Raw genomic sequence first — 24692 nt, forward strand, 5'->3', positions numbered from 1 at the left:
TACTATGACGAACGCATGAACTAAACTGCTGTGACTGTTCATAGAGTAGGGCGGGAAAGAGTCGGCATGATAGCACATGCGTGTGCGTGTTTGTTTTTCTATGGACCACAGACGCTTGTCAAAGCCCCGTCTGTATGCGTCTCTATGAGAGGAGAGATAGCAAATAGCCCCAGTGCAAGATACATCTCCTCAGACATCGGTCAGAGTAACCGAATGAGGCATTTTCAACAGGGAATCAGCATCCTTTGCGCCTCTCGCTAACAGCTCTATGCGACGTCTCATCGTTTATTGATGCCATTCGATTCAGGCAAAGTTTGGTTTGCGGAAAAAGTGTCCATTGACCAGGAGGTCCGAACGAAAGAAATAAAGATCAAGGAAAAGGAGGCAAGGCGGTCCATAGCTTTTAGTGCTCCTCACGGACATCCACCGGAAGAAACGGACGCGACAGAATCGCCAAAGACAGACGACGAATGTACGAAGGGAAACAATCACGTGGCAGCAGCAAATATAGCTACAAAAGATAGAAAGGCAAGGTTGAACAAATGGAAGATTCACTTAGAGGAACAACTTCGCAGCTGTGGCGACTCTCGGAGAAAAAACCTTGGTAGTCCCTGCCCGTTATTGCTTCCAAGTGGCTATAGAGTTCTATACGAAATTAGCCTATACATTTTTGCTTATTTAGCGCGTCTTTCTACCGTTTCAAACAGCTCATTGATTCGAGCCATTTTTGCGGGCAAGTGAGCGCGACATAGCTGGTTATGTGGGAGTGACGCCGATGCCAGGAATTGTGATCTACCCCCAGCCATCTGTTAATCTAAACAGTTAGGCTTTGGATAGAGAGGCGTGCAACACATGCCGAATTCTAAGGAAGTGGCAGGGAATGTGCGCGGGGGTTGGATGAATCCAAAAGCTGTGTCGACGTGGCTCATCACCATTCCACGAGTCCTTCGAAGTAGTTTCGAGAAGTTTGAGTTAAATTATCTTTAACACCAACTTGGGTTGTTTATTCGACGAAGTCCGAGCCGAACGGAACTAGCACCATAGTGGGCCGCCTTCACGACGGTTTCAGCTTCGATTAGCCTAACTGTATTGCGGGACGGATCGAAGTGGGTTAAGAAGTTGAAGGGAGCGTTAGCAAAGCGAACGTAAAGAGAAGGCTCTCTCTTTGGTAAGCTTGCCTAGTTCCGTTAGTAAACTCCAATCAGTCAGTTCGCGGTGGGCGCGCACATGCTATGAAAAAGGATCTATTGCTGGGAGGAACTATTAACGTTCCTTCGTTGGTCCGGTTGCCGAGAAGAAGCCGCTCACTACGGTCGAGAAGAGGCGCGGTGTCGGTGTATTGCCGGCTGGCTCGCTGCTTGCCCCCCGTCTTCCAATCACCCTGAGCGCCTTAAAGGCACTGTAACGCTCGATGAGATGATGTCTCCCGGGAGATAAAAATGTCATTTACTCGCAACTTGACTTGGGAGGCTTTCTAAGGACGATGAAAATGGTCATGGAGCTTCGGACTCACTAGCTGAAGTCTCTCTGCGCTGCTGCCCTCACGATTACGGCACCGTTTTGAGCTAAGCTGTACTTCGAGAGGTTTCCTGCGTGCCTCGCCTTTTCAGGATTGGCAGCCCAAGCAGCCAGTAAAAAATGAAAAATTCTTTTCTCCGTTTGTTCGTTGCGTGACTCTGTTCGGTGGCGTTCGTACTTGGGTTGGTCGCACTGCCTTGACTTGCCATTGCTGCTTCAATTTTCACTATTCATTTTATCAACTCGGCAGGCTGCAACCCTCGACGCAGAAAATCGACAACGCAGGCGCAAACCAGGCGGCGGTGGTAAGCAGTAAAAGCAGGATGAGCAGAGAGGGATGTCCGTTGCGGGCAGTGGTTGCATTGCAGAAGAAAAAAGAGGCCCAACGTTTCTTGGCTAGCTAGCAGGGCTGTGAGACTGCATGCTATATATGGAATATTACACTGGCCATTCTAACGACGAGCCAGTATCCGGTACAGCCTGGCCGTCCTGTTTGGCCAAGGAGATGACGAGACGATCCGCTGGGTTGGCTCTTCCTTCTAAGAGTTGCGGATGTAGTGCATATGAAGCGCTAAAGATGACGTATCAACCGCGCCAGCCACTACCTACACGAGCACTACACGTAGCACTTTTACCCTTTTGAGAAACTCACGAGAAAATGAGAGAAAAGAAGCCCTCACGTACGGCAACTGTATGGCTGGCTAGTTAGAGGTCGGCATCCGCCATATTCGAATGCTCATGGCGCTAATTATTATATTGCGCGTATCGGCACGGGCATGGGCTCGCACTTGTCAAAGTTTACCAAATTGTCTCTGAAAAGAGAAAAGGAAAAGAGTAATTGATAAATGGTTCGGAGAAAAAGAAGAAGCTCCAGTCGCTGTTTGTCCGTCGTTATCTCCCCTTCATTGTTTTTCTCCGTTTCTTTCGCTCACCGTTGATTTGTCCTATTCAAACGCGACCTTCCACTTTTTGATGTTTGAGTCAAAACAGAACGCGGTCCAATTGCGCCGCTGCTCATTCCTCGCCTGTGTCACGCTCAGTTGCGTCGGCTCGTGGCACAGTGTGCCGTCGAATGGTTTGTTGCTGTGGCAAGTGATGCAGCACATACGACGGAAACTGTTTCATTTTGTTGCGGGAGTGCTGTCTGTCTGTACTGCTTTCACTAGTCATATACTCGACCGTAGTCATTCCTGGAGTCATATGCCCCTCAAGACTACTCGACAGTCAAAAACATGAATGCTACAAAACCCCTAACTTATTGTGGCGCAACCGCCGCGACCACTGCTGTTACCGCTACCTCTGAAAGTGCTATTGGTATAGCAATGATACGTCAGCCGATCTGTGGCGCTACAGTCGCTAGAACCGTTGCTGAGCGTATGGAGGAATGAAATACGTATATCAGTTATTTGGAATGGAGTCCCTGTGACAAACTTCATGTGGCCGCTACATAGTAGAGTGGCACTTTCAGTTAGTGCAGTTGGTAAAAGTCATATTACCCTTCTATAATCTTGTCAAATGATGCTGCAGCCCGTTGATGATGTGGTAACGCTTCAGATTAGTTCACTTGCTACTTGAAGTCTGTTCTGTGTTCGCGTCATTCCTGCAAGGGAATGAAATAGGGAACGAAATGCTGGACAATTTTGAAGGGGGTAAAGAGCAAGAAAGGGAAAAGTGATTCAGTAAAGAAAACTTCACTCTCCTTTTCGAGGTCAATTTGTTCCTCCTGCCTTTTCAACGTATCTAATAGCGCGTGTTGCCCAGGTACAAGTGTAGTTAGAGCCATTGCTGATCTCGCTATCAGCGACATCGATTGTTGTGTTGACAAAGCTAACGTGTTCACAGCGGACATTGCCTTCGGCAGAGTCGGTCTCCGATACAGACCATATGTAGATACTTTGGCTCGCTGCAAAATAGGTTCGATCCGCTATTGTGTACTAGAGAACTTACGGGAAAAGGCAAAGAGAACGAATTAGCTATGCTAACCCATTCCTTCTGTCATAGTACAGGAACCACTGATGGGTAACACTTATACCATACAGTAGCTTGATAATGCACCCGCTGTACACCGCGTCGCTAAATTGTAATACAGGTCGCTCCGCGCCCGGAAAGGAACAAAGTGCGCTAAAGCGGTAGATTGCTGTCTTACGTATAATAATGTTATCAGTACTAGATGCGCTTAGCACGTGACGAAGCCTGGGAAGCGGACAAGTAGCAGCAAGTGTAGGTGAAGAAGCTACCGTATTCGCGTTTATTGTCCTTTTCAGTGTCTTCCAATGAGAGGGCATTATGCCCTTTAAATGCCGTGCAAATCGCAATCGTAGTTGATCACACACAAAATTCACAGCCTCTCCGTTTTGCTGTCACGGCGAGAGAAAGCCCGTGCGTTGGATTAAATTACGTTGTTACTGAACCCCGTTAGCAACAAGACGATGGGTGAGCTGTTCGTCTTTCGTATGGCGATTTTTGCTTGTTTTCTTCGGTCTTTATTGTTTCTAGCGTCGCAGTTTCTATCAGCAGCAGCAGCAGCGACAAAACCATTTTCGGCCTGTGGAATTACCGTCTGCACTGCGTTCTACTCTGTTTATCTTTGAGCTGCAAAGCCCCTAGCTGCCGTTACTTCGATGGTCTTAAAAAAAGCTAACTTTTCGGTTAGCATTTTTATAGCAATGAGCGAGACCTCTGTTGGGCGCATGGCTTTAATTTGCTAGCTTCCTGGTTGCTGGCACTGCTTTTACTGCTGCTGACTTGGTGGTCGAAGGAACTGGATGACGGAGGACCTATATGTAGTTAACGTGTGCGCTGCAACGGTCGCTTTTGCTGTCTTGACGGACGAAAAGTGTGTCTCGCTTGCGTCTTCCGCATGTTGATGGCGCCACCTCTCGGTAGCGCCAGCAGCAAAAGTCGGGTCATCGGCGAGGTCGCTGTCATGAAACGAGTGGCAGGTTATTCTGATGACGCTATATAACCATGGTATAAAGATGATTACTCGCAAATGTGAGGTAACTGCCAAACACGGCAAATACTGGCTGGCCAGTAAGCACTCAGGGCAGCTGCCATCCACAAAACTTCCCGCTGCAATTAGCTCGCATTTACGTTTGACGTGTAACTATACGTATCGGTATCGTATATGTCATTTGTATTGTCCTTATTCGTATTGTCAGTATGCAGCGCATCCATAGGCCGTTCGCGAACTCGGCGACTCAGTGCGTAGTAGTAGGAAGATAAAGGTGCAGTAATGCCAGACGGCCGTGATAGGGTGGGGTCTGAATAAGCTGCGATGCTAGAAAGATGGACGGCTGTGACATATAAGATATGTATAGATGAGGAAAGACGACCTTTTTCTGTCGATTTTCGGCCCAATTGAGTTCCATTTCTAAGGTGCTCACGTCACCTTAGCGGATGGCGCTCTCATTTATTATTGCGTGGAAAACAGGGTACATAATAGAAGGCTGTTATAAGATGAAATACGAACGCACACCGTAACCGTGCCGTAATCGCTATTGCAGACGCGCGAATTGTGGACGATGCGTTTCTTAATTATCAGTAGCATCTGATAAAAATTATCGCTAATAATCTTGTGATTGCTAGTGGATTTTTGGGGTACCAATATTAAGGTTGTCTGTGTTTCATCGACCAGCCTTGTGTACTGTCTTTTGATATTCAGTCACGAACAAAAGTTAATAAGGCTGCTGCTGAAAAATGCGAATATTACGGTTTGTTAGGAGCAGTTGGATAAAGAAAACCTTGGTCAAAGAAGGTCGCTTTGGCGGTAGTGGCGATCCTATTACGATGATCTCATGCAACATCAACAAGTTAGTTCTTTTGTCACGCCTGTGCGGACCCGGAAACTTGGCCGGTCCAACGAAATCTAATGAAAAGGACCGCTCTCGGCATCGATGAAGGTCACACTGATGCTGCAAGACGACACAGAAGAATGCTAAGAAAAGAGGGGCCACGAATGTCGAGGCAGCCAAATAAACCAAGTCCCATTCTCCAGCCAACCAGAGCCGCTCACCCGGTCCTACTCCGACTGCAGCTGCAGCGGGACTGCAAGCTGATATGGGAAGGATTGTCATCGCTTTGTTCCAGCAGCAGCAAAACTTTGATAGGACTATAACGCCGAGGAAAAATAATGGCAGCGACTGCTGCCAGCACAGCTAGCAGCCTTAGTGGGGACAGTGGGTGGGCGTCAGGGTTAGGCGAAGGGGTAACTAGGAACTGGAAGCAGCGAAAAGTAGAAGCTAACGTCGCAAGGAAACAAAAGACGGTCGAGCAAGGAGTATTACTGTTTCCTTTATGTCTAAACAATCGACTGGTCGGCCGTGTATTTAACCGGCTGGCTTACTTCTTAGTTTTCTTGTTGGGTCAGACTGCACTTTAGGCTTCCTTTTAGTAATTCGTTTGTTGTAACCGACCGACGAAACTGGCATTAAATATTGCTTGAGGTGGCTAACTCTATGCACGAGCATTGCGATCACTTCTGATTTCTGACTTGTATCCCAAATGTTCGTAAGCAAACACGAGTTAGTTAAATCATTCTGGGGGACTTCCTTTTTTTGAGACACCATTGGCTTAAAATAAAAGGTTCATCAGAACCAACATTCGGTGGCTATTTCTGCTAAGAAAGGGAGCAGAATATCAGCACATGTAACTTCCATCACGCGAAAACTAGTGTGGTGTGCATAGGAAAAAGCCTTCGTAATATTTTGAAGGACTCGATCTTACAATTTGACTATCCTTCAGACTCCGAAATTCGCTACCTTCATGGCCATCACACCGCTGTCTCTATTTTTGTTTGGCAAGGCTCTTTATTGTTCAAGCGTCGAATGCTTTGAAAACTTTTTGGGGGGCCCATCGAACACCACAAGGGAGTCATAGACACGAGGATTTAAAAGTCAGCTATAAGGCACACGAGTACTGCGCAGCCGAGCTGCTGTCGCCCTCTAGCTGTACAGCCCAGCTGGGTAATATTGTAAGACTACTGGGGGGCGAAATGCGTGGGAAAGGCAGGGATGAGTAGGGCTGAATTGGCCAGCAAGCATGTTATCGAATCGGTTACAAAGGAGATAGGAAAAAAGATGAGGTCAACGACAACTAACGTTTGCCGTGGCATCCTCCTTTGCAGGAGTCATTCGTACGAAATCAGTGCTCGACTGTGAGAACAAGCCATACTATTGGCTGGTCGTTTCAGCGCAAGATCGCGCTGCCGTTCCGCTCAGTTCCCGACTTGACGTCTTCATCAAAATCAATGACGTAAACGACAATATCCCGCTTACAAAGCTGCCGTATTATAAAGGAACAGTGCTTGAGGATTCTGCCTCTGACGTTTCTGTACTGAGTATAGAGGCATTCGACGGAGACCATAGTGCGAACGCCGAAAAGATCTCTTTCAAGATCACTGCTGGTGATCCTCAAGGGTACTTCAGTATTGACGAACACACTGGTCTCATTACGACAACTAATCGCAAGCTCGACCGTGAAATCCAGGATAAGTACTTGCTCGATGTTACCGTCACCGACAATGCTGAACCTCCTCTCTCATCTGTAACGCAAGTTCTAATTCACGTCGGAGATATTAATGACCATGATCCGAAGTATACGCAGGTTCAATATCGCTTTAAAATACTAGAGCAGGAAGAACTCAGGGAACAAGCTGACCTCGCACAGGTAGTCGCATCTGACCCCGATACTGGAGCAAACTCCGAACTGGCCTACTCTATCATCAAAGGAGCAAGCTTCCGCTTTTCAATCGACCAACAGACCGGCATGATTCGCTCGAGATCGGCGTTGCTGGCCGACGAAATTTACGAGCTGCATGTTAAAGTCAGTGACCTTGGCGAAGTTCCCCGGCACTCCACCTGCGTAGTTATGCTTCAGGTGGCACCACGACCCGTAGCCGCCAACAACAAGCCGCCAAAGGTGAAGACAGTTGACGTCAGCGAAGTGCTGGAAACAGACAAGGTCGGCCATGTAGTTGCTATGATTTCCGCCATGGACTTCGACCTACATACAGTGTACTTCCGCATCAGCTCAGGTAACGAGAAAAAACTCTTCGCACTGAAAAAACCGGACGAGGGTGCTGTAATCATTGCTCGGCCCATAGTACAGTCCGACGTTGGGACGCACACCCTCGGCGTCGAGGCTACTGACGGCCTATCCAAGACTTATATTGAATTTAATGTTACCGTCATGGATGACAACAATCAGTATCCCGAGTTCATTGAAGAAAAATACTCGGTCGAGGTCTCGGAGATGGTTAAACCTGGTACGGATATCCTTAAGATCAAGGCTATTGATAAGGATGTCAATGACCAGCTCTTTTATGCCATTCATAACGCAGCTGCAGTTGCCAGTATGAAAAAGTTCCACCTGGCAGCGTCCACGGGAATCCTGCAAGTGGCCCAACCATTAGATCACGAGGAAACCCGCGAACATGTGATTACCGCTCTCGCTAAGGATTCAGGTAACGTATTCATCGTTGATATGCAGTTTGTTACCTTTCTTTTCGTCTTCGTAACAGTCTTCGAGACTATACGTATGACCGAATACTTTAAGTCGTATTAACTTTCTCTCTCGTTATATATATCACACTTAGTACGAAGACGAAGAATCCTGATATACCGTTGTATCCCAAACAATCGTCGACACATTATTATACGAGGTTTGTCGGTAACATTTACTCCTTACCCTCTGCTTCAACAGGTTTGCCTGGTAAACGCGCTTATGTTCGAATCCACGTGCACGTGGTGGACCACAATGACCATGCGCCTGAATTTCTACAGAGCTCGTTCGAGGGCAAAGTATTCGGAAGTGCAGCTATTGGCACGTCCGTGGTGCAATGCACGGCTATCGACAAGGACCGGGGCGACAATGCACGCATCTCATACAGTATCGTATCAGGTGAGTAACGACCTGGGGCTTTACTTCGGCCTGTTACGCAGTTGCACCGTACTATTACATCGACATGCGTACATTCATATAGTTAAAAACTGAATCACATATTAAACTTTATCTCTATGGATATAAGTCCCAGATATTGGGTTGTTGTTTGAAGTTGTTTTAGGTGCATCCCTATCTACATAGATATTACAATAATCCCAAAGAAAAACACCACTCAGCCGGCTACGAACCTTAGATGTTTTAGGAAACAGCCACCGAAATTCGTTTAATCTTAATTATTGCAAGCAAATTCCTTCATGGGTTTATTACCTGTTCTAAGGGGAAAATCAACGCAGTTAATTTTCCCCTTAGAACAGGTTCGAGGTGAGTTCTGCGATGAGGGCGATATAGAACGGGTTGTGTAGGCACATAAGACATACTATATATCATAGAAGCATTTCTCCGACATAAAGGTTTTAGTCGTTAATACGAGTGTGTACTGTATACTAACTCATGCATAACAGAACGATTTCTGTTTTACAATTCAAACAGAACAGTTGTCAACACCGTAGTGCCGTTTGCCATTATACACAATTACTAGTGAACGGACCATTATTTAAATAACAGCTCTTAAAAGTTAGTTTCTCTCGAGAATCGTCGACGCGTATTGTCCTCACGATTTACACTCACAAGTCACAAGCAACCGTATCGTGGCGCACCTTCGCCCTTGGTCTTTTCTCATTAATAATGAGGTAGCCTTTAAAGAAATCCTGAGGCAGAAACCGTTGTGCTTAGGCGGTTCAGACGAACTAATATCATTGTTATCATCACCATATAGAGAAACGGCGCATTTTATGACCTGCGCCGGGGGGGGGGGGGGGCAGCTTCTAGCAAAATCAGGCTTTCCTCAGGACCTGCTCCGGCACGTCACCTTCGTCCTTACTATTGACTGCCGGGCACGTAGGGTGATTCTGCAAAATCAGACATGTTCTTAGCGGAGACTTCATCCATTGTTTGCCAGCTTTGCTGAAAGCCCGTCAGAATGGCTTCGTAGTATCATCTGCATGTTGCCTGGCATGACGACAATATAAATGCATAATAACGATAATTATTATCGTAGCATATAATGATATCTGTCGCATAAATTAATAAACAAGAGGGGCTTAAACCCAAAAGAAAGTGAGAATTGATCCCGTTCACGTAAGATTCAGTAAAACAACGCTTTTTAGCAAAAAGTGATTCTCGTTCGATAGCGTGCAGTTACAACGATCTAGAGAAATAACAAACTATAGGCGTGTTCCTAATGAAACTATAGGCCCACACAGGCGCCCACAACAGATTGAAGAAATCTTTGATCGTAGCCATTGAAGTGTCACAGATGAATGTAGTAAATGCGATTTAGTCAACAATCATATGCTTCAAGTAGACGCATGTTATAACCCAGCGTACAACATGCACGAGCTTTTCCAAAACGAATGCGTGATTCACCGGCAGCGGCAGTTCCGTGTGCGCGTGCAATTCTCGTTGGCGGTTTCATAATCAGTAATTTCATCGGTAGATCGACCGTCGCCAGCTCAGAACGTTCCAGAAGGGATGCCTGCCTGGCCCCTGGATCCTTTTTGTAAATTTTGGTGTGCTACTTTAATATTTTTACTTTCCAATTCACTGAACAGACTGCCATTTGTAGTTCTCGTGCTCGGCGGGGTCATTAACAACTCAGGGAACAGCCTGAAAAAAAATCAGTTAAGTTCTCTCCCACAAGTCAAACCATGTGTATCCATAAAATCACGTAGCATCTTGCCTTAAGACGAGTGTAGCCAGTAGAAATAACAAGATGATTAGTCATCCTGCCCCCACCACAGTCTAATAGATATAAGCAGCCGTTACTTGCTGACTTTTTAAACGATCGCAGGTTTTGTGAATGCGTCCTTAGTCAGAACACTTTATTTGATCAGAAGTAGAACATACCCTAGATTTGTTTCTGTAATATAATCAACACCGATCGTATGATAGCCGCCTTTTGCTGCCTTTCCATAAAATAGAGAACTTTCACATTTAAGTCACCAATAAAAAGGAATCGTTCAGTCAACTATGCATCCCTATAACTGGATCGACGTAAAAGGTGAAATCCATCCCTTATCCGGTCATATTCCACATCGGAAACTCCCCGGATGATGACCACGCAGCTCTGTCTAATTGAACTGTAAGCTCTAGTAGTCCACAAGCACTCATGATCAGTAGAGACTACAACAATCGCAGCTGTCGTGGATCTTCATTGTAGTATCTGACTTCTACATATCTGAAAAAAAGCGTGAATTTTGAACGCCTGTTTGGGCAACCATTATTTATCTAAGAAGTCTCCTAAAAAGTGGTTTTCATCTCCCACCAAGCATAACTTCTACTTTCTCCGATAGTTATTAGTTGTTCGTTAGTTGAATACAGATTTGATGAAACAGCAAATGCTACATGGCTGAGTCGGCAGTTGGCCGTTCTTCCTGTATGTTGTTTGTCGTCAAACCCCAGCGGATCGGACGACAGCACGCCCGATCTTCTAACAAAAGGGCCTTTGCAGATTAACTTATACATACAGACCATCACCCATTCAGCCAGATATACAAACGCTTCAATGAACACTCAGGCAGATGGACAGCCAAACAGATGCGTAAGCAGATCAAACGAGCAGGCGTAATATCCAAGTGACGGACGCCGATAGCAAGCCGCTGGGAACAATTAGATTTAGTGGTACGTCAAGCAGTAATCATAAACGCCTGGATAGACGCTGCATCTATGGCTTTGCTTGCTTCGGGCGTATACCAGCGGCTGCATCAGTGCCTGTTGGTCAGTCTAACTGTCGAGGGTTCTCTATGCTATCACTTTGTCGTGTCGATCCGCAACTGGCTTGTAGGTAGGCACGAATAAGAACTGATAGTCGTATAGAGCTTGCTGACGTATTGGGCCTAACCCCAAGCAAAGTACGTTCGCACACAGTAGGACACTTCTGAATAAGTATAGATAAACTCTAACATGGGACTGAGCACAGTGTCAATTCCCAATACTGTAACAGCAATTGGTTCCCCAAGAACGAATGGCATTGCTTCATGCAACGAGCACCCATCGACATCGAACGAATTCGAAGCCCAAATACTGACAGCGGAAAAGTTGCTTCCACTCATCCAAATAACAGCTAAACGTTACAGACGATATGAGTTCTCGTCCTGCTCTCCTCAGTTCTTCGCCCTATCTGCTGACATGTCAACTCGTATCGCGACGCCGAGGGAACCTTATTAGGCACTCAATCCTGTCGTAATCTAGGTAACGACGGTAAAAGCCACGGATAGATCTCATACGCGTGTGAAGTTTACCGATCGCCAGTCACGCACACACATGTATTGCATGTCTTGCCGTTTGTAGATAAGCGGGGCAAACTTTGAAGGGGTTACAATGGCTGAATCGTTGTGCGTGAAAGACGACAAACTTCGCACTTCGCCCCTAGTTTCCGAAGCTCAATCTAGTTAACAGCATTTTACTTTAGTTGGCTATCTGTTTTGTTACGAATAAGATAATCGGTCGATGTTCATTTGGCTACTCGTTATCCGTCGGTAACTCGATTGCTACGCTATGTTAAAGAAACCTATCATGTGCACCCATTATTTTATGCAACGCTAGTGTCAGCCGTCGTCGACAAAAATTAGAGGAATATTTAGTATTAGAAAAGCACATCTCGAAACAGTTCAGACTCAATTAGATGTGTTTAATTATCGCCTATTTAGAGGCGTACGTCTCTTTATGCCTATGATCCTGCATAGATACGTTGGAACGTATATACTCCATGCCGGCCTCGCATCTACGCAATTTAGAAACGTCCATGGGAAATGTGTAACATACTGAATAGAACTAGTTTCATCTATTGATATTTTATCGAAGGAGCCCGTCTAAATAAAGACATAGCGTTTCGACAACTAACTACGAACGTTGAGCGTGCCTCACTTTTTGTTTTGCTGGTTCTTGCTAAATATGAAATCGTAGGATATCACTGTGATACAACCCTGAATAAGCATCGTATTGTCTAACTAAAGTAAGCACTCACCTATTGTATCTAGATTTGCTTAAAGTTCTTTTGAATTCTGTGAAATAATAGCTCGAATCACTGCGTTCGAAAATTCTATTATGCCAAGCCCATGTTCCCTTCAAAAAGTCCTAGCGCGGTCATGTGTCACTGTTTTTCAAAATCGACATCCCTCATCTAAACTAAACGATTCCTTGTCTTGCTCGTATAACATCTATTTTTTATACAGAAGTTCCTTAAACCTCCTGGGTGTCAGGGGTTAGCACTGTTCTCGCGTACCTGCCGTGTAATAATATGTACCTTCACAAGGGATGACATCCACGACTTCGGATAGGGTCTACTCATGTCCTTTAGCCATCCAGGCTCCATTTGCGGTAATATTTTTAGTCCTTAGCTTCTTTCTCTACCGGCTAATTAAGAGTTTTTTGCATTCATTACGCTTGTTTTTTCATGTCGCTCTATACAGGCAATGTGGGTGGAAGTTTCAATATCCAGCCGCAACTGGGCACCCTAAGTGTGGCGAAACCCTTGAACCAGCAGGTGCTCCCGGAATATTACCTCGTCGTTCGTGCCGATGACCATGGCTCACCTTCTCTCAACTCCACCGTCACTGTGCACATCAAAGGTTGAAAGCAGATATTGACAATTCTCTTATAATTATCTCACCGACACAAAAACACAGAGACTCTAAGTGCACCTCCAGTCAATCAACTGGCCTATTGATTGTACTTCTGGACACATTGCTAATGATATATAGTAATGTTTTTGAAAAAAATTACTATACTATCCACTTTATTTGACTACGAATTTGTTTCTTCATCGGATAAATCGAGCTGATTGAATCCATCCAGGTTAGGCAAGCATGCACAAACCTAATTTGGACTACTGAAAAACCGATGACACCTAGAGATGCCGTTTGTAAGCCAGTATACCAGTATATAGTAGTGGCTCTCTGAAGGCATAGGTCGCTCGAGCTGTGGACCTGCTCCCGCTGCCGCCCGTTCTTACCATCCGTGTAATAGAGTTCAAGCCTGAACAGCCATACCCTGCAGACCCAGCGATTTAGGCGGCAAAGGCAGAATCAACTAATGACTTTTTAATTAGTTTCTACTCGTACCCTCCCCTTCCTCTCTCGATATATATATCTGTGTTTGCCTGGATTATTAATGGCGGTAGCAGTTTCTTTACGATTGGAGACAACAGTTTTTCATGATCGGGCCCCGAAAGTTAGGCAAAACAACAGCTGGCTAGTTTCATTTACTGACCTAGCTAGAAAAGTTGATGTCTTTTGTGAAGTTCAAAGAAAGCGGCGAAGGGAGAATAAAGAGCGGCACAATGTCAGCTTCGCAGTAGTAGAGTGTAACTGAAATGAACAAAATGTCTTTTATTGATTTTGAGGCAGAGATTAAATTAGCTTGCAATGAAACGATGTGTAAAGCAGGGCGTAAAGACAGACGGTTGCCATTTAGTATTAAACTGTCCCAAATTTTAGCTGATGCCAAAATGCAATAATGAAACCGAATGAAAATCATATAACGTTTGGTTTCTTCATGTTATCTGTAACGGCCCTCTGTATAATACATCTTATAGGGAAACATGGAGCTGAAACAACTGACATAATTATCACGCTTTCAGTTACGGTCGCGACAAATGCGCCACCACGTTTTGAGGTTGACACCAAGGTGGTAGAGGTTCTGGAAAACGAACCCCTAGGCACACCAGTCGTGATTGCGCAGGCGCAAAGTGGCTCTGCGCTCTACTATGACATCTCGTTGGGCAATGACGAGGGCTGTTTCGTCATCGATCAAAGCTCGGGCGTAAGTTTACATATTGCAACTTAGATTTATCCAGGATATGCACTGTAAATGAGTCGTAGTTTGTTCAGGGGCCATTGATATATAAAAGAAAGTAAACTATCACAGGTATGCCACAAAAATACTAAACGTCAATTAGCAAATATTTTATTCGAATTAGTAAGTTCACTCTCGTCTGTCGTTTTTCTCTCCAGATTGTGACAACAAGCTGTACACTCGATTATGAAATGAAACAGCAGTACCTGATTATTGTTCGCGCTACCAACCTTGTCTACTCTGTCGCCGAGATGGCGCTTACAATCCACGTAGTTGACGTTAATGACAACGCGCCGATCCTTAAACCGAGAAGTTACACCGGACTGATTAGCGAGGTCGCGGAACCGGGCAGCGTTGTGATGACCAACGACTCACTACCTCTTGTCGTGACGGCAACCGACGCAGACCGAGACATCAACGCTCACTTGATTTTCTCCCTGGTAGATTCATGGGCTCGACGCTTTTTCCGGATCGATCCGTCAACAGGGTCGATTTCGGCGGCACACCGGCTAGATCGTGAAGTGCGCGATTTTTATTCATTTGCAGTAGAGGTTTGCGACAACGGTCGACCGACAGCATTGTGCAGCCGTGCCCCGGCAAAAGTTGTCGTTCACGTTTTCGACGTGAACGATTCCCCTCCGCAATTCGAAAAAGAATACTACAATGTTACGCTGGTGTTGCCTACTCATCGAGGCGTAACGGTTGCGCGGTTGACTGCGACGGACCCTGATCTCGATCCGGTAATTCGCTATTCTATCATCGGTGGGAACTCAGAGGAACATTTTTCTGTCGACCCGATATCTGGCCTCGTGAAGGTCAGCCAGCCGAACGGTACGTTATTTATGGTGTGAATTTAAAACACAAGGTAGTACGAGAGAACAACAGCGAATCGTTTGTTGTAATAAGCAAGCGCCAGTTCTCTAGTAATTTTGTAGTAAATTTGTCACGATAAAACACAGTGCCTCTTTTTCGTAATTTAAGCGAGGATTAGCTATCAGCCAACCTTTCCGCGCTGGACGAATTTCCGCCAAACTTAAAATTTCTTTTACCCATGATCAACGGTGTACATTGTCGCCAGGCTTCTAGAAGAAACTTTTGTAAAACGAACCAAAAGATCATCAATAAGTTTTTGATTGAACGTCTCAGAGATTAATCAAGACGGCCGAAAAAGCCATTTTTGATACACCTCAATTTTCTATGCTAAATTCGAAATTAAGGGCCGTTCTAGAAATAATAATGGTTGTCGATCGATGCATCCAGCTATGTTGGAATGATTAATTTTTTTTTAATTTTCGAGTTTTGATTTAAAATGCCATTTTCGGATTTGTTGTCCGTCCATAATTTGATTCCGGTGGGATTCCTTGCATCTAGCATACTTGAGCGACACACAAAGAGTTTACGTCTATTAATATCGTTTGACGCACGTTACTCATTAGGAATTCTCTATGAATCAGGGAAAGTATATCTTGCGGATCTTAAGTCGAAGCTTTAATCATAATTGCCGACAGGATCTTCAGAAATAAAACTTCCAGCACACTTCGCTGAAATATCTATTCTTGTTCAAATATAAGCTCAGAAACGAATCATAGGATAAATTATCAGTACACGCGCCTTGCGTCGTTAATCTTATAACTATTTGACTTCTTAAGGCGAGATCAACATTATATTGATATATTGCTGTAAGAAAAGTAATTTTTTAATAAATGATCTTTCTGCAAAGTATCTATTGCTGAAAATATCGATGCAATCACTGTAGTGATCGGCGTAGACATAATCATCCCGGTGGTCTGTCTTTTAGATATGCTAGATTTCTATCGACTCATCGTTGCTGCTTACGACGGCGTCTATGAGAAAACGACAACTCTGCATGTCGCAGTCGTGCAAAGTTCATCCGGCGTTCCTGGATCTAGCGGTAATGGAGGACGATCGTTTCGTTTCTCTGAACCCAGTTACGACAGCCGTGTGATCGAGAACGTCGAGGCCATTCAGTCGCCACTGCTTGTCCTGACAACAGTAGGCACTCCGCTGCAGGAACATGTGCGATTCACGCTGCTCAATGAAGAGGACAAATTTTCAGTTGGTGAAACATCTGGTGCCCTGTTCATTCGACCAAACGTCCGATTCGATCGGGAGCAGCAGGCTAGTTATAGACTAGTTGTGAATGCAGAAGCGACAGCAAGTGGACGCGTGGCCAGTACTCTAATAGACGTTACTGTAGATGATCAAAACGATAATCCTCCGACATTCGTGGACACACCTTATCACTGCGTGGTGCCTGTTGAGGCCGGCAAAGGCGAACTCGTGCAAAAGGTACGAGCTGAAGACCCTGACTATGGCGTCAATGGCCAGGTGCTGTATTATTTACGCGATGATCACAAAGGCATCTTTGATATTGGCACGCAGAGTGGAAACATCACATTGCGCAAACGTTTACCCGCACACATCACTCGTTATACACTCACCGTTGTGGCGAAAGACGCGGGCTCGCTACCAATGTACTCGGAAGTCCAGGTACCTGTCAAGGTAGTGACGCGTACAATGCCTGCCTTTGAGAAGCAGTTCTATAGCGCCCGAATTAAAGAAAATCATGGCCCCAATGAACCGATTTTGTCTCTAACAGCTACAAGTCCTCGAGGTAGGCCTTTGATCTACGACATTACTGGCGGACACCACAAAGAAGACTTTCGACTTGATTACCAAACAGGTAAGGATTAGTCAGTTCTATAGCGTGCTTAGATTCTCTTCCTATTTAGGTGCTATGTTTTGCCCTTCTCATTCTATCCCTATGCATTGCATATAGTATCGAGTGAGTCTAGTTAAATGTGAAATGCTGATTCATTATTGCGTGTCTCTGCCGTGTGAAGTTTGATTCATGTTTTCATCAAGCACCGTAACAGATGATATTGCTTTTACTAAACATGACCCTCTAGTGACGAGTATTCCTATGGCATGATCGGACTATTAGATACTACCCACTACCTCTAGAAGCTTCCAAATCACATTGTGTTGTTTTATAATAAAAAAGAATAATATATCATTTGCCACTCATTTTGCGGTCTTGCCCCACACCTAATGCGTTTGAGATACTATTGTGAGTAGCAGCCACTGACAATTCACAACACAAGTCGTTTTAATTAATGTTTTTTTCTTGTATGTAAAGGATGTCACCTATTTTTATGACCTTTTTGTTATATTTCTATTATAGTTTTTGATCAGTTATCTGAAAGCGTAATTTTGTTGTGCTCGCATGCGTTGGATTGCTAAGTTTGTCTTGCCGTGTGTTTTGCCTCTTTATCTATGCGTTTTCCAGGACCTAATACTGCTAATTCACCATGTAAGTACGAACTTCTTTTAGGTTTATTTATCTTAAGTTGCACATTTTCCAAATGTGTAATATTTGGTTTGCCATATGCAGCAGCCATTTCAATTATTTATATATATATATATATATATATATTAGATAAACAGCCTAGTATACAAACATTTATAACCTTACATGTATACATACCTATACATGTATACATGAAGTAAAATGTTGCATTTGTCGTCAAATTAGGTCATTTAAAATGATGTAAACAAATATAAGAACGACCTATCCAACATGTTATACTGGTGACACGGTACCCTGTTTTTCTTTTCCATTATCAGGCATACTCTATGTGAATGAACAGCTGGATTTCGATAAAATGAGCAAGTACGACTTGACGGTACGGGCCACCGATTCTGTCACCGGCGCTTATTCTGAAGTCTCTGTGACTTTGTCAATTGAAGATGTCAACAACCATCCTCCACTATTTGAGCAGATCATCTACAACGTTTCTGTGCCAGAGCTTTCCCCTCCAGGATCAAGCATTCTCGCCGTTAAAGCCCACGACAAGGATAGCAACAGCGTCCTCAGCTATTCAGTTGAAGACACGGAACGCTTCATGATCGATGCCAAGACAGGCGTCATTAGCTTGAAAAGATCGCTAGATTATGAGAAACAATCGAGGTAAATTATTCAGGTGACTGATACGTGCCAAGAGACAAGCATATCTGTAAGGCGTAGGCTTGACGAACGCGAGCGATACCATACAATAATAGACGCGTTGCTAGGAGAGATTCTTTTGTTACTATATATAAATAACATAATTTTGAACGTCCCTCATCGCTGAGACAGGCTAATTCTTTGAACTATAAAATAATCAATCCTATCGTTTCTGCTGATGTTCGTTCTCTATCATTGCTTGCAGTATTACTCTGACGGTAATCGCGACCGACTCCGGACCTCCTCACTCGCTGTCTTCTACAGCCCTGGTGTTCGTTCAGGTGACGGACACCAATGACAGTCCGCCTGCCTTTGTTCGGCCTTCTGTAGACTGTTCAGTCAGCGAGCTGGCCCGAAGAGGCCAATTTGTGGCCCACCTCGGCGCCAGTGACCCAGACTTTTCGCCTAGCGTGCTAAGTGTCCCGCAGACACTAGCACGTTTCCCCGACCAGTTTAGCAGCACCCCTAGCCTCGCATACCAAATCATTTCTGGCAGTCAGGCCTTTACTGTTGATCGCTACTTTGGAGTCGTGTCGATAGGCAATTTGCACTTATTCCGTGAGTTGGTCAAGTCGGATCTCGATGTACACCTGCTGAACGTCTCAGTCACAGACGGGGTGTTCGTAGCCTTCTGCCAGCTGCGAATTCACATTGTACCTTCTAACAACCACTCGCCAAAGTTCACTCATTTTGAGTACGAGGCGATCGTGGCCGAAAACTCGAACGCTAACACCTATGTCACAACGGTCTCGGCGAGCGACCAGGACAGAGGTAGTTTTGGCCGGGTCAAATATTACATCCAGTCTGACGAGAATAACCGATACTTCAGTCTCGATCCAGATAGTGGCGAAGTACGCACAAGGAAACTGCTCGATAGAGAAAAAAAACAGCTTTACAATATTGCCATCATCGCCGAAGATGGTGGGGGCAGGATTGGTCATAGCGTCGTACGGGTGACGGTCACCGATGTTAACGACAATGTGCCCCAATTCATGTTGCCCGAATATCGAGCTAACGTAAAGAACCATACGATTGGGCAGACCATTCTGAAGGTAACGGCAGTAGATAAAGATCTGACATTGTCCACCTTACGACACTCTATACATGAAGGCACTCCTCGTAATGTTACCGAAAGCTTTGGTATCGTCGAAGATACCGGAGAGATTTATATCAAAGAACCTCTAAGAGAAGGTATGGTCTATCAGTTCTTTGCTAAAGCATCAGATCGAGTCGAGCCTATGCAGGAATCAATTGTGCCGGTTACCGTTTCTGCTCTGCTTCCCAATCAGGTAGAGCCATACACTAAAGCTCGGATACAGGATCTGTATGTGAAAGAAAACGCAAAAATACCCACTGTTATCACAACACTCGGTGCACAACAGTCAAGTGATCTGAAGTTTACGCTCATTGCCAACGATAACGATCTATCGCTGTTCACCATTGATGCGGACACGGGGCGCCTAACAGCCATTCGTTCGTTAGACCGTGAGGAGTGCGCACGTTACCACGTAGGAATTAGAGCAGAGGCCCGATCCAGCGGTCTCGTATCACTGATCCAGGTCAATGTACACGTGATGGACGATAACGACAATAAACCCCAGTTTGAGTCGACGGCTCAGAATGGCGGCTACTCGGTTCGGGTTGCTGAGAACGTACCCATCGGCAGTAAGATCCTTCGGCTGATGGCAAATGATGCTGACATCGACTCGAATGGTGTCATTACGTATGATTTCTATGAGAGAAATGATCCTGCTGCAGATATCTTTCAGATCGACCCCCAGACAGGCTGGGTAACGAATTTAATTGCACTCGATAGGGAATCTGTGCCGTCGTACAACTTAACGGTCGTGGCTCGCGACAACGGAACGCCGCTTAAACAGTATTCATTGACGACAATTCACATAACCGTCATCGATTACAACGATAATCCTCCGCATTTCCCCAAAGACATGTACGATATTGAGGTTAGTGAAGATGTCCTCGATAACACGGAGATTCTCACGCTGAACATTGAAGATCCAGACGATCCGAAAAGTGTAAGTGAACGAATCAGTATGTATATAACAAACATAATGGAAGTACTTATGCCCACGTTATTTTTCTCTTAATATGGAGCGCTATCTTATCGAAGATTACTGTTGACGCTTATAAATATAATAAATGAAAAAGGTAATGAGCACGAAGCTTACCATAAAGAACCTATGCTATTATTGTTTGAAGTTATGCCCTTTGCCACTCTCCTTTTCAGTGTCTATTCTCACAATAGGCCAACTTTTGTTTACAGCAAACGATGTATTTCTATTTGACATCTGGAAATGACCGGAACCACTTCGGCCTGTCCGACCACGGAGTTTTGTTCGTACGACAAAAGCTTGACCGAGAAAGTCAAGAACACTATATACTTGAGGTAACGGCCAGTGATGGCATCTACATCGCAAAAACGAAGATCAATATTCGTCTTCAAGACGCCAACGATAATGGGCCGGTCTGTCTTCAGTCTGCGTATATTGAACAAGTTCGAGAGGACGTTGCCCCCGGAGCGCTTATACTTACTGTCGTTGCACGTGACTCTGACATAGGACGAAATGCCATACTACGATACTCTTTGCGTGGCAAAGGCCATGAACAGTTTCACATAAATGCTAGCACAGGTTGGTTACCCTAAGTAGTAATTGGATGAAACGCAACTTCCTGTCCAAGAGTATTGGCATCCTTGTTTATTGCAGGTATCGTCTAGTCGGTCGATTTGATGCTTTGTCAATAGCCCGAAGTTTATACATTCACATATAGCGCCTCGATTGCGTACTATACAAACATTAATATTGTTTTTATATGATATTTCAATACGCTAACGGATTTTTCAAATGCTTAACACGACATTTGTACTCGTTAGAAAGTTTAGTTCATGGTTTATTGATGTAATAGGTGCCAATCTCCGTATTGTTTTTTTCTCAGTAAAGACCTAATTAACGCGTTCCGATGATTCCCAGGTGAATTACGCGTCAATAGGGCCCTCGATCGTGAGACCCAGTCGTCATATAGTCTTACAGCGCACGTGCAAGACAGCCAACACATGGAGTGGTCGTGCACGTCCAGCGTGCACATCATGGTCAGCGACGTAAATGACTGCGCACCGCAGTTCACTAAGGATAATTATACTGTTTCGATTTCGGAAGATGCTGAAATAGCCACAGTGGTTATGAAGATCTACGCTGTAGATCGCGATATTGGCATTAATCGCAAAGTATCGTACACGCTTCTTGACAACGCTGGCGGACATTTTGAGATACAAGCAAACACTGGTATCATCCAGCTGATGAAAGCACTCGATCGGGAGACGGTCGACATCTACCGTCTGATCGTTGAGGCCGCTGACCACGGACATCCGCAGATGACTTCCGCGGTGCAGGTCAACGTCGTCGTCCTTGATGTTAACGACAACCCGCCCGAATTCACGCAAAAAATATACCATGCGAATATAAGCGAAATGGCACCGCACGGTACACGCGTCGTGCAGGTCAAAGCATTTAGCCGAGATATTGGCATCAATGCTGAAATCAGCTATAGCTTGGAGAACGCGGAACAATTCGATATCGACCAAGAATCTGGTATCGTTTCCGTAATGCGTGCACTTGACTACGAGACTCAGGCACAATACATGTTGACAGTGGTGGCCAAAGACGGTGGAACTCCGACGCTCAGCTCCACTAGCCTGCTTAACGTCACCATCATCGATTTCAATGATAATAAGCCAACATTCGACAAGATCCGTTACAACTCTGTTATCCGTGAAGACACGAAGGTTGGGGAGAAGATCTTGCAGATACAAGCCACAGACAGCGATAGTGGAGTCAACGGTAAACTGTCGTACGAAATTGTGAACGCAAGCGAATACAGAGAGTTCAACATTGACCCTCGGACTGGCGTAATCGTGTTGCGCAATGCGCTTGATCGCGAACTACAATCCGACTACTATTTTGTGGTCATGGCACGCGATGGTGGCGAATCCGAACTCAACGAGACAGTTGAGGTTTCTGTGGCACTTTCGGATATTAACGATAATGCCCCTCAGTTCGTGAAAGGTGGAAACTATTCGGCGATAATACAAGAGGGTAAACGTGATCAGAAAGTGATCGAAATTCAGGTTACGGACCGCGATACGCCCGCCAACGCCGGACCTTTCACACTCACCATCCTTAATGGAAACTCCAACTTGGACTTTGTTGTTCGGAACATGGCCATCTACACGGCAGAAGCTCTTAACACCGAACGACGTGCCGAATACAATCTACTGATTCAGGTCAGCGACTCCGGAACACCGTCACTAAGCTCAAAGACCAGTGTCCACGTCAAGGTCATTGAAGAGAGCAAATTCCCTCCAGATGTGGACGATCTTCACATTCACGTCACTTCCTACCTGGACGACTTCCCCGGAGGGGTAATCGGAAAACTTCATGCCAGTGACTCCGATCCCTATGACAAGTTGATATACGAACTGGTCGATAAAGAGAACTCTCTATTTTACATCGACAGCGAGGAGGGAACGCTGTCTGCCCAAAATGGTCTGGACGTGGGCTCTTACATCGTCAACTTGAGTGTCAGTGACGCCAAATTTACGACCGAAGCGCAGGCATTTGTTGAAGTGTCCCTGATAACCGAAGAAGCGCTATCTAACGCTGTCATCGTGACCCTTGCGGATGTTACCCCTGAAGACTTCCTTCTCACTTATCAAAAGGGTTTTCAAAATGGACTGAAAATCATGTTCGGTTTGAAGAAGCAGAACGTTCATATCATGAGTATCCAGCCCAGCATAGCTGTCAATGGATCCAACACTATCGAAAAACGATCAGTCGGCAAACGTTCATCGCAAAGAGAAAATCTTGACTTATTATTTGCTCTGCATAAGAATCAACAATACTATAAAGCCTCGTTCGTCACTCAAAAACTCCGCGAGAACCAATCACAAATGGATAAAGAAATCGACAGGAAGATTATTTACATTTCGCAGAATCGCTGCAGACCCGAAATGTGTGCAAATGGTGAATGCTCCGACACCGTTGAACTGGATAGAACTGATCTCCAAAGTATTACCACGGACCGACTAAGCTTTGTATCGCCGCGTCACTACCCAACTCTAGAGTGCATCTGCCAACCAGGCTTTGGTGGGCCCAAATGTGAAACACCTGTTAACGAGTGCTCGAAACATCCATGCGCATCACCAAAGATCTGCATCCCGAGCACGTTGCAAGCTACCGGATACACATGTCAGTGTCCAGAAAACACCGGAGGTCCACTATGCAACGAAACCTGCGCTGAATCCAATATAGACACATGCTACATCGAGCGCCATCCGCTCAACTTTGATGAACGATCGTATGCCCACTACGAACTTAATCACGGCATCGACAAGAGACTTATGTTTAGCGGACGCGTTCGTACCTTTCAACAATCTGGTGTTATCCTTTACGCCGCTGGTCAGAGGGACTATGCCGTTCTAGAAGTGCACAATGGCAAAGTACAGTTCCGCTTCGATTGTGGATCCGGCGAAGGTCTTGTAAGGGTTTCGCACAAAACAATTACGGATGGCCGCTGGCATCACATCATATTAGAGCGGCGCGGCAATTTTGCTCGCGTGTCCGTGGACCGCAAATGGGAAGCTAGCGGCGTCTCACCAGGCAGCCACGACATACTGAACCTTGACAAAAGGAACCAGCTCTTTATCGGCGCCGCTTTAGTCGGCGCGGCACGCGACGAAATGAGGCGTGGTTTCTTTGGCTGTATGGATGATATTAAAGTGAATTCCGTTTCATTACCTCTGCACATGACTGGCTCATCGAACGTCGCCCATCTAAAGAGGTTCGTTAACGTTCAATTCAAGTGCAAGGATCCTCTACCAAATCCAGGGGCATGCGGCACGCAGCCCTGCCATAATGGTGGCACGTGTCTGTCAGGCCTACATTCAGCCAATTACACTTGCGTGTGTATTGAGCCCCGCTTTAAGGGCAGCCACTGCGAGGTCGACACCGATCCGTGTGCCTCGAACCCGTGCTCGTTTAGTACATTATGTTCAAACGTCTTCGATGGCCGAAACAATGACTTCCAGTGCGAGTGTCCACCACAGCTTAGTGGCAAACGATGCGAGTACGGTCAGTACTGCAATCCGAATCCGTGTCAGAACAAGGGCGTCTGCGAAGAAGGAGAAACGGATTTCACGTGCCGCTGTCCTATTGGTTACCGGGGCAATCGCTGTCAGTATGACATCGACGAGTGCTTGCACCATATCTGTGCCCAAGGGGCCACCTGTATCAACTTACTTGGTATGTACATATTATAGATCGCTTCGGAAATAGAT

General features: G+C 45.4%; 1 protein-coding gene and 1 long non-coding RNA gene across 11 annotated transcripts in view; one reads left to right on the plus strand and one right to left on the minus strand.

Moving 5' to 3' along the window:
* The window catches only part of LOC111243309 (fat-like cadherin-related tumor suppressor homolog), a 420575-nt gene that overhangs the window by 390534 nt on the left and 5349 nt on the right, over positions 1-24692 (plus strand). For all 10 annotated transcript variants that reach the window (XM_022788656.2, XM_086978170.1, XM_086978169.1 and 7 more), the window contains 11 exons: positions 6644-7981; positions 8221-8418; positions 12930-13088; positions 14099-14280; positions 14472-15144; positions 16112-17017; positions 17624-17647; positions 17962-18304; positions 18546-20376; positions 20625-20991; positions 21331-24657. In XM_022788656.2, the coding sequence (XP_022644391.1) occupies positions 6644-7981; positions 8221-8418; positions 12930-13088; positions 14099-14280; positions 14472-15144; positions 16112-17017; positions 17624-17647; positions 17962-18304; positions 18546-20376; positions 20625-20991; positions 21331-24657 (9348 nt within the window). The remainder of the gene's footprint in view (positions 1-6643; positions 7982-8220; positions 8419-12929; positions 13089-14098; positions 14281-14471; positions 15145-16111; positions 17018-17623; positions 17648-17961; positions 18305-18545; positions 20377-20624; positions 20992-21330; positions 24658-24692) is intronic.
* The window catches only part of LOC111243311 (uncharacterized), a 65897-nt gene that overhangs the window by 28655 nt on the left and 12550 nt on the right, over positions 1-24692 (minus strand). The window lies entirely within an intron of this gene.

Source organism: Varroa destructor, unplaced genomic scaffold, assembly GCF_002443255.2.
Source record: "Varroa destructor unplaced genomic scaffold, Vdes_3.0 BEIS01000001.1, whole genome shotgun sequence".
Taxonomy (NCBI): domain Eukaryota; kingdom Metazoa; phylum Arthropoda; class Arachnida; order Mesostigmata; family Varroidae; genus Varroa; species Varroa destructor.